The sequence below is a fragment of the Monodelphis domestica genome, chromosome 6 (assembly GCF_027887165.1).
Source record: "Monodelphis domestica isolate mMonDom1 chromosome 6, mMonDom1.pri, whole genome shotgun sequence".
NCBI lineage: Eukaryota > Metazoa > Chordata > Mammalia > Didelphimorphia > Didelphidae > Monodelphis > Monodelphis domestica.
In genome coordinates this window covers 105,972,114-105,988,601 of record NC_077232.1, presented here as the reverse complement: position 1 = coordinate 105,988,601, position 16,488 = coordinate 105,972,114, and the positions used below count along the sequence as shown (strand labels likewise).

The window sequence follows — 16,488 nt, the reverse complement described above, 5'->3', positions numbered from 1 at the left end:
TTATAAAATTTTTGAAAAAAAATGAGTGATCACTAGTTGGGGAATGTCTGAAAAAACCCTATCATAGTTATATTAATAGTGGAATATTATTATTAAATAAAAAATGAACCACCTGAGGAAACTGGAGAAACTGAGAAGATTTGTGTGAACTGATTCTGAAGAAAATTAGCAGTATAGGGCAGTATGTACAGGGACTACATAGATGTAAATGAAAAGATCAGTAAAAGGGAGTTAAATTCTGAGTAATCAAAAACAATTAAAGTTTATATGTATGTATAAATATAATCTATCTCCTTTCATAGCTACTAAAGTAGGTAGGACTACTAGGACAAAATATTGTGTGTGTCAGATTAATTTGCCATGTAAGATATTTTTACTTATTCTTTGTCCCAAAGGTGAGTTAGAGGGAGTTGAGAAATGACTGATATCAAGGTAAAAGGCATCAGTAAAATAGATTTTAAAAACAAACAATTGCTTCTTATTTTCCAAAAGCTCAGCATACTAACCTTATTTATCCTACAAGTATAAACATTGATCATGGTAAGTAAATTATAAAGTGTTTTCTTGTCATGCTAGTTTTGGAACTGAAAGGCAAGAACTAAAATTTATTTTAATGCTGTAGTAGTGTTTTTCTTGTCATTGTTGAGTAGTTAAATATATTATTTCCTTTTTTATTTAGATGCCTCTCAATCTTACCAATGCTGTGGCTACTGCTAGGCAGCTTTTGGCTTATACTGTGGAGGCAGCAAATTTCTCTGACAAAATGGATGTTGTATTTGTGGCTGAAATGATAGAAAAATTTGGGAGATTCACCAAAGAGGAAAAATCGAAAGAGGTATATTTTTCTACTTAAACTAATTAAAGGTAGAAATGAAAAAAAATAGCACTTAAAATTTGAAATTTCCTTTTCATGTAGTTATTAATTTTATTTTTAAATATAATGTATTCAAGCAGTTGTTTTTCTTCTATGTTTCTACTCCCACAGTTTTTCTTCTGAATGTGGATAGTGTTCTTTCTTATAGATCACTCCAAGTAATTCTGGATCACTGCATTGGGATTAATGGAGAAGTCCTTTATATTCGATTGTGCCACAGTGTATCAGTCTCTGCATACAATCTTCTCCTAGTTCTGTTCCCTTCACTCTGCATCAATTCCAGGAGGTCGTTCCAGTTCACATGGAATTCCTCTAGTTCATTGCTTCTTTGAGCACAATAGTATTCCATCACCAACAGATACCACAATTTGTTCAGCCACTCCCCATTTGAAGGGCATTCCCTCATTTTCCAATTTTTTGCTACCACAAAGTGGTAGTTAAAATTTAGTTTCTCTGCTAGAAGTATTATATTTTTTAGAGGTTTATTTAAGATTAAGAATTAAAGAAAATACAAAATAAGAAAACACGTGTCTAGGCCCAGAGAGCCCATTCACATCCACTCATGTCTTGCCTGCTAGGTAGAGTTCCGCGTGTGCTCCGAAGCAGAAGTAGGAAGAGAGAGAGTAGGCTTTATAGCCAGTTTAAATAGAAGTTTTGATCCTGCACAGGTGGGAACTCAGGTGAGACTGGAGGGCATCCTCGCAACTAGAGCAAGGACTTCTGGGGATTGAAGTCCGATGTTCAAATCTCCATTTTTACATTTTTCCATTTGATCGTTATTGGGGAAAGAAGTTTTCCCAGAAAGGATCATGAAAACATAATCAACTTAAACATTACAACAATTTGAGGATAAGAGGAAAAAAAAGAACAAAACCAATAATTGCTAGACGCATTGACAAAAAGCCAGTTAGGGGGAAGTCCCCTTTGGCATGAAAGTATACATACAAATAAATGTTCAATCAACCACACCCAAAGTTCATTTTTTGATCTTCTTGTGCAGCTTGTTGTCTGGAGGCTTCTTCATGGTGTCTTCTCCAAACAGTTCAGTTTCTGGATTCGGAGAGGTAGCATCTTTCTTTACCTAAAATTCTTCTTAAGAGGAATTTAAACTTTGCAATTTAAAATAATATTTTTACATTTCCCTGTTAAAAGGGTCATTGAAAAATATAGGATCACTTAGGGATGCATGGCTGAGTTATGAGGTATATGAATCAGTTGGCAAGAGAATTTAAAAAGGCATCAGAAAAATCCAAATTAAAAACAAATTACTGGATGAAAATATAGACTATCAAAGTCTTATGTGACAGTTTACAAAGTCAAAATAGAAAAAGCTGTTTTTTTTTTTTAATATATGGGCTTAATTACAATGATATTTGTTCAATATGGTTATAGGGGAAAAGTAACAGAATATAACAGTAGTTAAAACTCAGTACATTAAAATGATTCAGTGTAACAGAATATTAAATGCAGTAATATATGAATTTAAAATCACAAAGTTAGACCTTAAACACAGCAAACAGTAAAATGCAATAGAAATACAGAGATTTATATAAGCCATTGGAGTCTGAAATACCTTAAAATATATAACCTCCAGTCTCTTTAAATGTCCTTGGGTGTTTTTATCCATTTAGATGCATATTTTCGGAAGGCAGAGTGCTAAGGGATAGTAGTATGTTCATTAGATTTTGCCATAAATTTCATGGGATGAGCCCTTTCAGAGAGACAAGGAATTCTGTATTTACAAGTTTGGTCATGGAGTTGATGATCCAGCTGTTAAGTAAGTTGCAGACCAATGCTTGTACTAAAAGAAGAACAAAGTATTTACTGAAAAGCCAGTTGTTAACTAAGTTCTGAACTGGCTGTAACTCTATATTTCTAAAGTAAATACGTGGGAAGCAGGACAAGGCCAAAACTTTTCCCTGGTTACCAGGATTAGAGGCTGGTCTCTCTCTCTGTGGCTGAAATGAGTGCAGCTTTAGTAGCTGAGTTGGAGCTCAGACTAGTTGAGTATCTGGGTCTCTCTGAACACTAGAATCTTGCTTGGGACAAATCTTGTGGTGAGTTGATAAAAGACTGACTGATCTCTCTATTAAGGCTTAAGCTTAGACCAGCCTAGTCTGGCCTAGCCCTTTTTCTCATTATTTCCTCTTCCTCTCTCTCTCCCTTTCATTAATTCCTTAATTTGTATTAATTAAAATCTCCATAAGACCCAGCTGACTTGGGTATTTCATATTTTGGAAATTTTCCCATGGTGACCACTTTATTTTTAATATAAAATCAAGACACTAAAAATTATCTTTAAGGTTTTGGAAATTCAAAGTCTTGAAACCATATTTTCGCGGTTACAGTTTAAGGCAACCACTCTTTTAACTGTTACACCCCTCTTCCCTGTCCCTCCTTGAGCTGATGAACAGTTCCACTGGGTTATACATGGAACAATGTTAAACATTTTTCAAAACCACTTTCCATGTTATCAGTATTTGCAATAGAGTGATCATTTTTGTAGAATGTAGACTTTAGTCTACATTCCCTATCATATTCTCATCGTATTCTCATAGAACTATGTGATCAAGGAAATGTTTTTCTTTCTCATAAATCCCCCGGGATGTCCTGGATTATTGCATTGCTGCTAGTAGAGAAGTCCAATATGTTCGATTGTGCCACAGTGTATCAGTCTCTGTGTATAAGTTTCTCCTGGTTCTGCTCCTTTCACTCTGCGTCAATTCTTGGAGGTCTTTCCAGTTTACATGGAATTCTTCTAGTTCATTATTCCTTTCAGCACAATAGTATTCCATGACCATCAGATACCACAGTTTGTTCAGCCATTCCCCAGTCAATGGGATATTTTCAATTTTCCATATTTTTGCCACTATAAAGAGCACAGCTATAAATACTTTTGGACATATATTTTTCCCTATTATCTCTTTGGGGTACAAACCCAGCAGTGGTATGGCTGGATCAAAGTGCAGACCTTCTTTTAAAACACTTTGGCCATAGTTCCAAATTGCATTCCAGAATGGTTGGATCAATTCACAATTCCACCAAGGTATATTAATGTCCCAATTTGCAACATCCCCTCAAACATTTATTATTTTCCTTTACTGTAATATTGGCCAATCTGTACCTCAGAGTTGTTTTGGTTTGCATTTCTTTATGAGAGATTTAGGACACTTTTTCTTGTGTTTATTGATTGTTTTGATTTCTTTATCTAAAAACTGCCTATTCATGTCTCTTTTCCCTTCATCAATTAGGGAATGGTTTGTTTTTTGTGCAATTAACTTAGCTTCTTATAAATTTGAGAAATTAGACCTTTTTTCAGAGGTTTTTGTTATAAATTTTTTTTATAATTTGTTGATTCCCTTCTAATTTTGTTTGCATTGGTTTTGTTTGTACAGAACCTTTTTAATTTAATGTAATCAAAATTATTCATTTTTTATTTTGTAATATTGTCTATCTCTTGCTTGGTCTTAAATTCTTTAAAAAAGGTTGAATTTTTAGGGAGAAATATATTGAGTTTGGTTTTTAGATACATTGAATTTGAGATTTTTCCTGGAATAGAAAATTGGTTATGAGTAACCAAAACTCAAAGGACAATTGTGAAAATTGGATTTAGCTATCTCCTGATTGTAACAAAGAAGATACTTAGCTCTTCTTTTATAGTGAAGCTAGGATTGTAATCCACAATCTATTTTTAGATTTCAATTTACAAAAAGGTGATAATTCAGTATTTTAAGTACATCTACCCATTTTAACCACAAAAAGGTTTTAAGTAACTACAAAATGTAAACTTACCAAAAAAGGTGTTAAGGAACCCAAAAAGATAAAATCTAACCAAAGAAAGTGAGAACTAAAGAGTGGGCAGTCCTGGAGAAAAGCATCTGCTGTGATTGGTAGACATGAAATTTAGGCGACGTGACACGAGAAAAAAAAGATTTTTAAGAGGACCAAACTCCAGAAGAAGGAGAGATATTTGATTTGAGTTTTGAGTTGGAGAAGGATTTCTGACTCAAGAGTTGGACTCAGAGGAGAGACTGGAAGATGGACACTTGAGGAGTAACTGAAAGACAGACACCCAGACTTCTTTCCATTTAGACTGTCACCGTGAGTGAGTGAAAGGCTGACTTAGTGACCCTGCTTTTCTCTTCCCCTGGCTGGGGCTTAGAAATTCTAACTGATATTAGAAGAAGCTAGAGTTTTCTCTTTCTCTCATTCCTTAATATCTTCCTTCTATTATTGTAAATAAACTACCACAAATTCCATTTACTTTAGTAATTCATTTTGGCATTTAGGAATTAAATCCCTGGCGACCACATATATAAATATTCAGAGTCCAACCACAAAAAAATTTAACACAGTCTACAGTTGGATATGAGAAACTGCACCATTTATATAGAAATAATAAACTTCTGGTAAAAGATCAGGTCTTTGAATGAGAGTTAAGAGAGAGAAGCCTGGGGGATCTTGGAGTCTTAGAGAATTCCTATAATTAGGAAGTTAGTATTCTGATGAACCAGAAAAAAAAGAGTAATTTAATTTTTTATTCCCCAATAGGTAGTTTCCAGTGCTTTTAGAAGCAGTTAGTTCCCTTTGAGTCAAACTAACTCTTTTTATGGATAGAGTTTCAGGACTAGATAGACATTATTTAATTGTTGGAATGGATGGAGTTGAGGTATTGCCTATGGAAAGCATATGTGACTATAATAGTGTGGTCTGGTTTGACTGAAAGAAGTAAACATGATTAGAATAAGCATTTCTGGAGTTTTAATCTTGACCTCGTTTCTTGCCGCTCTTCATTTATTTCTGGCAACAATAGTATTCCCCTCCTGACATCGTTCCAACCTAACTTTTCTTCCATTATGGTGGCCCAGGAATAAGACAGGTCCTTGGCTGTGTTTGGATCCTCTGCTGGGCCAGACCTCTGCTATTTGGCTCAACAGAAGGAAGTACTGCTCTGGCCTTGTTAATTGCTCCAAATCTTACTCTGACCTAATTTTGAGCCTGTCGAAGTAGAAGAATCCTGTCTCCATCTGTCTCTCTTGCCCTCTCTCCAGTTCACCATCCCATTAGGCCTGGACAGGTACCTCAGATTTAATTGTAATCCTTTTCATAGAAATAATTATGTACCATTTATTTTAGGACTTAACATTCTCTTCATTATAAGTGTTATTTTTAATATTATTGAATATGTAGATTAACCTAATACTAGATTTATGTATTAAGTTATTATTTCTCCTATAGTCTATTTGCTAATATTCTCCAAATAAATATTTATTACGCAAAAAAGTATAATTATTTTTCAATCTTTTAAGAATCCTAATAGCATGCCTAACAGTTAATGGAAGTTAGGATTTCCTCCCTTTTAGAAGATTGGTAATAGGGGTTCAGGGAAAGATTTTTATAAAGAAAGTTGCTATTAATAGTGTTATAAATGTTCAGATCCACATGTCTGAAACATCTTCCATTCAACAAATTTAAATGCTTATTATATGAAAGTTATGCATGTATGTGAGATTACATAACTAAAAATCAAACAGCCCCATTCCAATGTAAGGAGCTTACATTGTATGGTGGGATACAATCAAAATACAGATTAATGTGGTGTAGAATAAGTAGGCAAAGGGCCACTCCCAGTATCAGAGTGCCTGGTGTAAGATAGGAGAGAACAGTCTCTGATGGACTAGCTGAAGAGAGAGTGGGGGAGGAGCAAGAAGAAAAAGCTGAAAATTCCAGGAGAGAAGCAGAAGCTGAGAGGTCTAATCGGCCACTCACTTCCAGCTGGGAGCCTGAGGAAAGAGGTAGATCTCCTAGGCTGGGAAGAAGCCTGTCTCTCTGGAGATCAACTGTCTCTTTCTGAACTCCTGAATACTTCTCACTCAACTCTCAATAACAGCAATCAAAAGTCATCAGTGGATTTTGTGGTCTGGGACTTTGAAGAGAGCTGACCACAGAGATCCCTTTCAAGGATCTCCCTCTCTATCTCTCTCTCCCTTACCTGCCCCTGGACTCCTTTATTCAAGTTAGTTAGCTTAGTAGTAGGGACCAATAGACAGCTGGCAAGAAGAGGGATCAAGGTTGAGAAGCTTTGAACCCCTAGTCTTTGGAGGGCTAGTTTGTTAGAGGGGACAAGTTGTAGGGCTACCTGTTCACCTACTTCCTTGCTTGATACCCTTACCACTCCTTCCTTGTTTGAGCCCAAATAAATCATCTGTTAATCTAGATTTAGGTCTGAGCTAGTTTCTAACTATAGTAAAGGGTGTTGAAGATTTGGGGAGGGTCACACCTTTCCCCAGGGTAGGTTAACCTCTGGATCCCAGTGATCCAAGACTGCCAGACTCAAGGAATAGACATCTCTCCTTGGCAGTAGAGTAGCCCCAAGATCCTGGAGGGGACTGACAGTTGGTGTCCCTGAGGAAAAGAGAGGCATACGAATTCATTTTGCATCTCAGGAATAGATTGGACCTCAAGGGGGGCATTGTGTCATCTTACTAAGGCTTCCCCCTCTTAGTCTCTTGTCCTCCATCTCCCAGAAACATTCTCTGAGGAGACATACTCCCTCTTTCAAGGAGACAGGTCTTGACTATCTCCCCCCAAAAGGCTCAGAGGGGAAGAACATTCTCTTCACCCTCTCAACCCATTCCCTCTTTCCCTCCATCATCCTTATACCCCCTTTAATCCATATATTACTGTAAAATAATAAGCAGTTAATAAATGGTTGTTGGTTGAAAGAGATATCCGACAAAGAGTTCTATCTAATTGCTTTATATGTGAGGAATCATTTATGCTTATGCTGAGCTTTAGAAGACTGTTAAGAGGTAGGGCATTCTAGGCTGGCATGGGGAATGGCAAAGAAAGGCAGGAGAAAGTACATTGAAATATAGAATCAATACAGTTTGGCTACAGTGTCAGAGTCTATGAATCTGTTTATAAAAAGGGAATGATGTAAAATAAGGTTGGGTAGATAAGATTGGAGCCAAATTGTAGAGGGCTTCAAGTGTCAAGCTAAGGTGTTTAAGATTGATCTTAGAATAAGAATTCTTGGAGATGTTTGAGCATATTAAATATATGAAATATAGAGGATCATATAAAATATAAATAAGATTTGTGGAGAAACATATTTAAGATTAAATATATGTGGAACAAAGCATTAATGAAGTATATATGTGCTGTATTTAATCTTTACCTACTTTTGTAGCTTGCAAAAAAATGTTCACTGGCCATTAGTGTAATAAATAATGAGCTTTATAGTTTTAGTTTTGAGTTAATTCTTAGTTGAGGTAATTGTGTTCAGATCATTATTAATGCATGTTCTATACCATAGTTGGACAAATAACTTATTAAATTAATGATTTTGTATCAGGTCCAAAATGTGAATCTGCTATAGATTATTTCACAGGTTATTAAATTATAGAGAAATTAGTTTCCTAGCTATGATTTAGCCTACATCAGTTTGACACTAGCTAGTACCATTCTGTCTTAATGTAAGCAATAAAAGCTATTAAGCTGTCAAATGTAAATGATTAATCTAGTGAGGTCTTTTAAAAGTAACTCAAGATGTTCTATCAGACAATATAAGTTTCTATTTACTAAAGCATGTGTTTTACAACTATTTTGTATATTTGAAAGATTCATGTATTAATCATAGGTATTCATTCCTTTGATTTTCTTCAGATGTTTAAATTTTAGATATCACTATTTTTAATTCCTATTTTTGAGTCTTAAATGTCTTAAAATCAAGTCATATATAGCAATTATAATGTATGTGACTAAATATTCACTGTCATTAAGACTTACTGAGCCACCTATTATTCCTACACTCATGCTTTTTATACTAGGATAATTTTATTCAGCTTTTTGGTTAGATTTAAAATAAATTGCTGTGTATTTCAATTCAACTAGAATGCTGGTGTATAGGGAACCTATCAGTCTTGGATTTAAAACTCCTCACCAGAAATATGTATTTGATTACCCAGGTCATTTCCTTATTTTAAAAGAATCAGAAATTTATGTAAGATTTCCATAATTATGGGGAGAAGTAAAAAAAAAACTGGTGAAGGTAGAGTAATCTTCAATATAAGAAACTTTTTTTGGTTTTGTTTTAAATTATGTTGCACATTTCACAAATGATTTTTAAAAAGCAAACCTGTACATGAATCTCATTTGTCTTAAGAGAAGAAGCTAATAAAATGTCTAGCTGACTAGTTGTTTCTTTTATTGTAAAAGCACATAGTAAATTTGTAATTTTCAGAAAATTTTCATTTTGTGTCCCTTATGTTACTTTGCCCAGCTTATTCTTGGAATGTCGTTTTAGGATCATATGACCTTTTATCAATAAAACACAGAAAACTTTTTCAGCCAATTAATTTGGAGGTGGGGGACATAATCTATGAAATTTTTCTACCAGTCAGTAAACATTTATTGAATGCCTAGAAACATAAGGAAGGATTTCAATCTAGGTCAAGTATAAATAAATATTAAAGTTATATAATGAATACATTTATATATGACTACAAGATTACTGTAGTACTGCAGAACTCAAACGGTCTTAGAGCTAAAGTAGAATATCTTTTGTGAAACATATTAGTGACAAATTAACTAGTGTAATATCTAGTTGCTACTACTTTCTTCTAATAATTGCTTTCAGAACAGGGGAGGTTAAATTTTAGCCAGATATAATTAATTTATGGGTTGGAAAACTGAGAGTCATTGAAATGGAATATTTACCTATAGGTAAATATTTAGATGAACTAGTTTTAAAGGTCATATACTTTTAGAATTTACACCAGGATTTCTGGCTTGAGTTAGATGATAATATATTTAACAATTATAACTTATCTTTGATTATTTCTAAATGAGAGGCAGTTTAGTGTATGGCTTTATGATCAGGCTTTGAGTCTCACCTCTTAGGATTTAAACCGATTTTGTGACTTTTAACTCAATTTCACTGCTTCCCATAACTTAATATGCAATATACATTTCAGAACAGTTTCTGATTTGCATTAGAAAAGAGAATTTTCTTATAGGGGTGTCTCCTACAAAAAAACCCCCTAGAAAATTATTATATAAATAGGACAAAGCTGTTATTTATAAAGTTTCTTTTGATTTTAATCACTTCTTGTAAAATTAGAGCTAACAATATCTTGTATCTCTTTGATTCAACCATATTATGATTATTGAAAATAAGAACAGTATATATTTTGTGCTGTTAAATGCTGAGCTATACACAGTTTTATTGATATTCGTAGTATTGGAGTGACAGATGGAGAAGCAGGTTGTATGATTCTTTGTATTCTTCTTGGGCCAAAATGATCTTCAGGGAATGAGGTCAAGGGGAACATATATTGTTATTTCTAATGCTCATCCACATTAAAAAATTTGTCATGTTTCAAAAATAAGTTTTACTCAAAAATAATTTTCAACACCACATGATCAGATTTTTGTTCTTTTTCCTAATCTGAAGGATTTAGAACTATTATAGTTCTAGTCTGATGGGACTGGAAAATTCAATTCTATAGAATAAACTTAGTTCTTTGATAAACTTAGGTCTTTGATCTTGGTTATGAATGTATTCCCTCTGGCGATGCAGATCACAGCTTGCCCTCTCACAAATTCATAAGTGATCTCCCCAACATGATGGGGCTTTTCTTGAATCCTCTTGACATCATTTATGACCCATGTCTTTTCACTTACCTTCTCTGAATTTGTTTCTTGCACCTTTCTTACTTGGGTGGTGTGAGGATCTGAGGTAATATATAGAAATGTTTTGCAGAACTTAAAGCATTACATAAAACTTATTACTGTATTTATTCAAGGTAGTATTTGAAAAGCTCTGCTGTTTGTCTAACAAAATATAACTGGATTTTAAGTTACCTTTCCTTTGAACTCACAGGACCACACACAATATGTTGATTTAATTCAGAAGGGACTTGTTAAGTCTTCTGTAGGATTTCTTTAAATCTCCATCCTCTGAAAACAGATATTGTATAAACTGCAATTATTTATGTGTGATTTTTCAAATCTTTATCATGAACACTGCACTATGAGATGACCAAAATATATTAAGGAAATGAATTTTCTTGTTGGTTCAGTAAACAGTAAAATCAACTCTTTTCCTTTAAAAAAAGAATCTCCAAGTATATTCTGGATCCCTCTCTCCCACTTAACTCCAGCTGGGATAGGAAATGATTTCAGAAGGTGTACATTTCAGAGTTAATTATCTCTTATAAAATGATGAGTTTCTGTTGATCAGGAAATCCAGGAGATCGATGCCTAGTGGAAAATATCCTTTATCAGGAGATAAAAGTTTTTCTTAATAATGTAATTTCTAGTCTTTTTTTTTCCCTTGTAATGATTGATCTGCATTGATTCAGATTTGTTAGGAAATGGTAATAATTCATCTTATCTGATTCCATCTTCATTCACTATTACCCCTTCTCTGCCCCTATCATGAATGATTAATTAAAATAGGCCAGGGTAGAGTTGATTAAATTATGTTTCCTCTCTTTTTTCCATTCTTCTAATTTGGAATTGATTTTGAGTTTTCCTTTAAGTATATGGTGGTCAAAAATTGATCATCATATATGATTCAAAATTATTTTTACATTAAAAAGTGGTCTGTTTGTGTGTATGTAGGCATTTTATGTTCTCCATGTTTCAACCTTTTTTTTTAAAGGAAACAAGAACCTCTCAAGTCTATGAACTCTTAATTTTGAGTTACATTTTCCAACTTATTTTCACTAACCTCTTTAAAGCTTGAGATTTTCATTGAGGTCATTGAGTGTTAACGTGTATATTACTTTTATTTTCTGAGCCATATCAAGTTCATCACTTAATTTATCTGCCTTAGATGTTGGCATATAAACTCCATCATCATGATGGTCTTTAAAAAAAACAAAAACAAATGTTCTGCCTGAGCACTTCATTATGTGGCCAGTGCCCCATAAAATAGCATTCTATGTTGCCTTTGGATATATGTTGATACCAATACTACTGTTTTTTTTTTTTTACTCTCTCACAAGAGAGTCTTTTAGTGTCAACTTCTGTTTTGCCTTCTGACTTCATTTTTAGTGAGAATATCAATTTTTATATGGTTGAGAATTCAATTACACTCATAGTAAGTACATCTCACATTTTAGAATATACAATATTAGTAATTTAAATTTATAGACAGTCTAAAAAATATACCCTTCTATCTACCTTTTTCTGTAACACACTGACTGATGGAGAAACCCTATTTTCCAATGGCATAAAAATTAACAGTAACACTTGTATTTTTTAAACTTAAGTATTCCTCCTTTGTATGAATGTTTTGATATAATGCTAATGCTTCCAGCTTCTAGAATGTAACATTTTTAAGTTCACTTCTTTTGAATGAATCCAATAATATATTTTACATTAGTTTTAGTGATATTTTTCTTATTCTTTCTTAGCTTGGTGATGTGATGGTAGATATTGCAAGCAATATCATGTTGGCTGATGAACGTGTTTTGTGGCTTGCACAGAGAGAAAAGAAAGCTTGCAGTAGGATCGTTCAGTGTTTACAGCGAATTGCTGCATACAGATTGGCAAATGGAGCCCATGTATATTCAACTGTAAGTGCAAATATTATACTGACATTTTATTTTAAATTTTAAGCCAAACCACTCTGTTGTCACTCTTTTGGGAGAAGACTGCATTTATTTTTGAATTGACTTTTTGAATAGTTTTTTTAGTAGTCTGTTTTGCATTGGAATCATATGCTTAACAACACTACAAAATTATCTGTTAATCTCTGGTTTGTGTGACTGTGCCTTATCTATTTAAAATGTTTTTACTAAACAATTAAAAACATCAGCATTGCCATATCAAATCAAAGCACTATTCACCTTCTTAGTATTCTGTAGCTAGATCAAAAGGTTTGGTTTGTGGGAAGGCATGAAGACCTTCTAAGTTCAAAGGGTAATCTACTGTGTATCCTATTCCCAACTCCTCAATATATATGTAAGAGGCCATTATTGATCTAACCTTTGTGATATGTGAAATTTATTAAACTTTTCTTCCACCAAGCTATAATTTTGATTTATGTTTTAACCTGGTGTTTCATAGTTTTAATAGTCATTGTATAAAATAATAATTCTTTTCCTTTTTCCTTTACCTTTTTTTCAGATTTCATTGTTTGCCTTTTATTTCCTAATGTTCTTGAATTTTGCTAATAAATATATATATGTTTTTATATTTACTTCTGAACTTCACTAATATTTCTTGAGCCCGTTCAACCAAAGTTATTATTATTTTTTTTTAGTGTGGTCTTACATAGTAATTTTAGACTATATTGGAATCTTGTTATTTTAAACTGTCATTTTATAGAGCTCCGTTGAAATTGCAGATTTCTTGAGGTCCACTGATTAAAATTACCTGCTATTCCCTGTTCCTTGATTGTGCTTTCTAGGCTTTTGTGCCTTTTCTCAGATCACTTCCTCCATGATCTAAAATAAGAAAAATTAGTGCTCAAAAAATGCTTCTTTGTTAGGGATGCCACATGATGTGGTAGCCAAAAGAGTAGGTTTCAGAGTCAGATCTGATTTGCATTATGACCTCTTGACAAATACTGGCTTCATAAATCTGGTCACAACTCACACATTTTCTCAATGTCCCAGGCAATTCAGAGAGATAGAACAGTTGCTGATTTGCATTGATAGAGGAGTCCCTTATGTCAGTGAAATCAAAGAAACAGATTTTGCCTTTTTGCCAAAATGAAAGATCTACTAGGTTATCATTTTTTTAGCCTTCTTTGGATGTCTTATGAAGAGAGGTCATGATGGCCATTGAACTGGCAACTGTACATTTTGCCACTCAGTTTGCAATTTCACCATTGAGCCCCCTCAAAAATTTGGTAACTCCTATCTTGGTTATTTTTCTGTATCTGTTTTGCTCATTAACTATTACTACTTGATCCAGGATCTACCTACAAGATTGCATATAGACAGTTTTGGAGTGGGATTTTTATTCATTAAAATACTGAGTGAGACAAAAACAACTAACTTCCTTTCTCTCTGGGAGAGATTCTTTAGTGAGGGTGGCAGATTAGATTAAATGATTTCCAAGACCCAGTCATAGGTTCTGTTCCTGGAAGAGACTTAAAAGATATAGCAATAGTTATCCTGTGGTTCAGCAAATAATTATTAAGCCCCCAGAAGATCCAAGGCACTATGTTAAATACTGTGGATAGAAAGAATAGATGAAAAAGTCTCTGCCATCAAGGAACTTATGTGGGGCTGGAAGCAACATGAATGATGATAAATAAATGCAAAATAATTTTTGATAGAGGGATAAGAAAGGGATTCATCTTCATTTTTTGAATGTATCTCTTACAAACTGATTATTAAGCTGTATTCAGTATATTATTGAAATGTATTGAATTGGAATGCTCAACTGTAGTTTTTTTCTTCATTCCAAACACCTAGTATGTTTTATTAAAAGGTAGTGCAATTTAATGTATTTTTTATCTCAAAGTATTTTATAGTATTTTATGACATTAACCTTATATAATTAATATTTGATTGAATTTTGAAGTATTCACCAAATATTGCTCTGGAAGCATATGTCATTAAGGCTTCCAGCTTCACTGGAATGACATGCACCGTATTCCAGAAAGTGGCAACATCTGATCGGACAGGACTTACTGATTATGGAAGAAGAGATCCAGATGGAAATCTAGATAAGCAACTGAGTTTTAAGTGCAATGTTTCAAATACATTTTCAAGTCTGGCACTAAAGGTATGATGCATGATATTTTATAGAAATTTATACTTTTCTTTATAACTTTTATCATTTCAGCAATAAGGCAGGAATAAAATAAAGGTCCAGATTGAAAAGCAGTGGAAATAAAAGTCATGTAGCTCATTGAATTAGGAAAGGTTTTTTGGCGTAAGTGGTCAATGTATGATCCTGGCCAAGTATCTTCACTTTGCAATGCTATAGGCAGTCCTGTGTGATTTTATGTGGACAAGAATATGCTGCCCTACAACAGTGGGCAAAAAAGGTCTCTTGTCAGCAATGTATACCACTGCAAATCATAGAGCCGGTTTCAATTACTTATATAGGACAAATATTTTCAGAAAATAAATCATGTCTTATAGTGGCAAGCAAAAAATTCCTTTGACATTATCTTGAATCAGTAGTGTCTCAAGCCATCCTTTAGACAAAGCCTTTCTCTATAGTGCTCTAGAGTTACAAAATGTTATGTGTGTGTATATATAATTTTATCTTTATAAGAATCCTATGAGATATTTAGTATACTTATTATCCTATTTTACAAATGAGAAAGCTGAATCTCAGAGACCTTGTGAACTGTTCCATGTCACATGAGTTTTCAGTTAGCTGTAGAGCTGAAACATAAGCTCTAATCTTCTGATTCCATTTCCAGGTCTATTTCTGTTTTACTTATAGCAGAACCTAAAGTCCAAGAGCAGATAGATATTGGAGGCTTATCTAACTTCTTTTGGGATAGATAAATGTAGAAACTTAACTAATATTAACAATATGAAGTAGTTTAGATATGATAATTTTTGTCTAGTCTTTTTCAGGTGTAATGATTTGTTTAATTGACAAAGGATTTCCTTAGGTTTGGTTAGCATATTTGAATGCTTTTCTTTCTTCCTACCTTTTTTTAGCAAGGCACTGATGGTTGCCATTTTTTTTTAATTTTTAGAGGATAGCTGTGATGATCAGGAAGTTGTCATACAATAGGATTTAGAATAAATAAATCAAAGTAGTTGGATGGTATTCTAAACTTGCTAAGTTTTTAGTATATATTTAGAGCAAATTTACCATTGAATTCTTATATCTTTAAGTTTAGAATTATGCAAATTGAATAGCATTTGCCTTTAAAATAAAAATGCAAATACATGGAAATTATTCTGAGCATGAATAAAAACAGAAATATTAACACTTCTCTTTTGATAGCTTATATTTTATGCTTTGAAGACTATTTCTTTTTCTTGATAGGTCTACTTTTTGCCTTGTCTATAATAAATTTTAGCTTCATGTCTGGATTTTTCCTTAGTCACCAAGCATTCATTAAATACTTATTATTTGTCAAGTACAATGCTAAATGCCAAGAGTACAAATAAAAGCAGAAATAAAAAAAATTAGTCCCCACTCTCAAGGTACCCATGGTCTAGTGGGGAAGACAGTGTGCTGATGATTATGAACAGATAGTTTATTTACATGATGATTTGTAATAGCCAGCAGAAGGAAGGCATTTACATTCAGTTAGCTTTGAAAAGGCTTCCTGAAGCATGTAAGAGAATAAGCAGTGACAATAAACGGAATGAAGAGGCTGAGTGTCTTGTGTGAAGAGCAGCATGGATGACAGTACCACTAGTTTACAAAATAAGGTATGGTGGCTTGGTGGAGATGACTAGAGTATAGGAAGACTGGGAGGAAAGAGGAAGAGAAGTTAGGAAGGGCATTGAAAAAACAAGCCAAAAAAATTCATAATTGATCCTGGAGGTGAATAGGGAGCTACTAGAGTTTATTGAATATGTGGGGTGATATGGAGAACATGATATGACCTGCCCTTTAGGAAGATCAATCTGACAGTTGAGGTGAGGATGAACTAGAATGGGGAGAGATTT

General features: G+C 33.6%; 1 protein-coding gene across 1 annotated transcript in view; it reads left to right on the top strand.

The window, feature by feature from the left end:
• Positions 1-16,488, top strand: part of ADGRA3 (adhesion G protein-coupled receptor A3) — a 163,271-nt gene that overhangs the window by 113,483 nt on the left and 33,300 nt on the right. Inside the window, exons 10-12 of the mRNA XM_001368101.4 lie at positions 680-835; positions 12,301-12,462; positions 14,423-14,626. Of these exons, the coding sequence (XP_001368138.1) occupies positions 680-835; positions 12,301-12,462; positions 14,423-14,626 (522 nt within the window). The remainder of the gene's footprint in view (positions 1-679; positions 836-12,300; positions 12,463-14,422; positions 14,627-16,488) is intronic.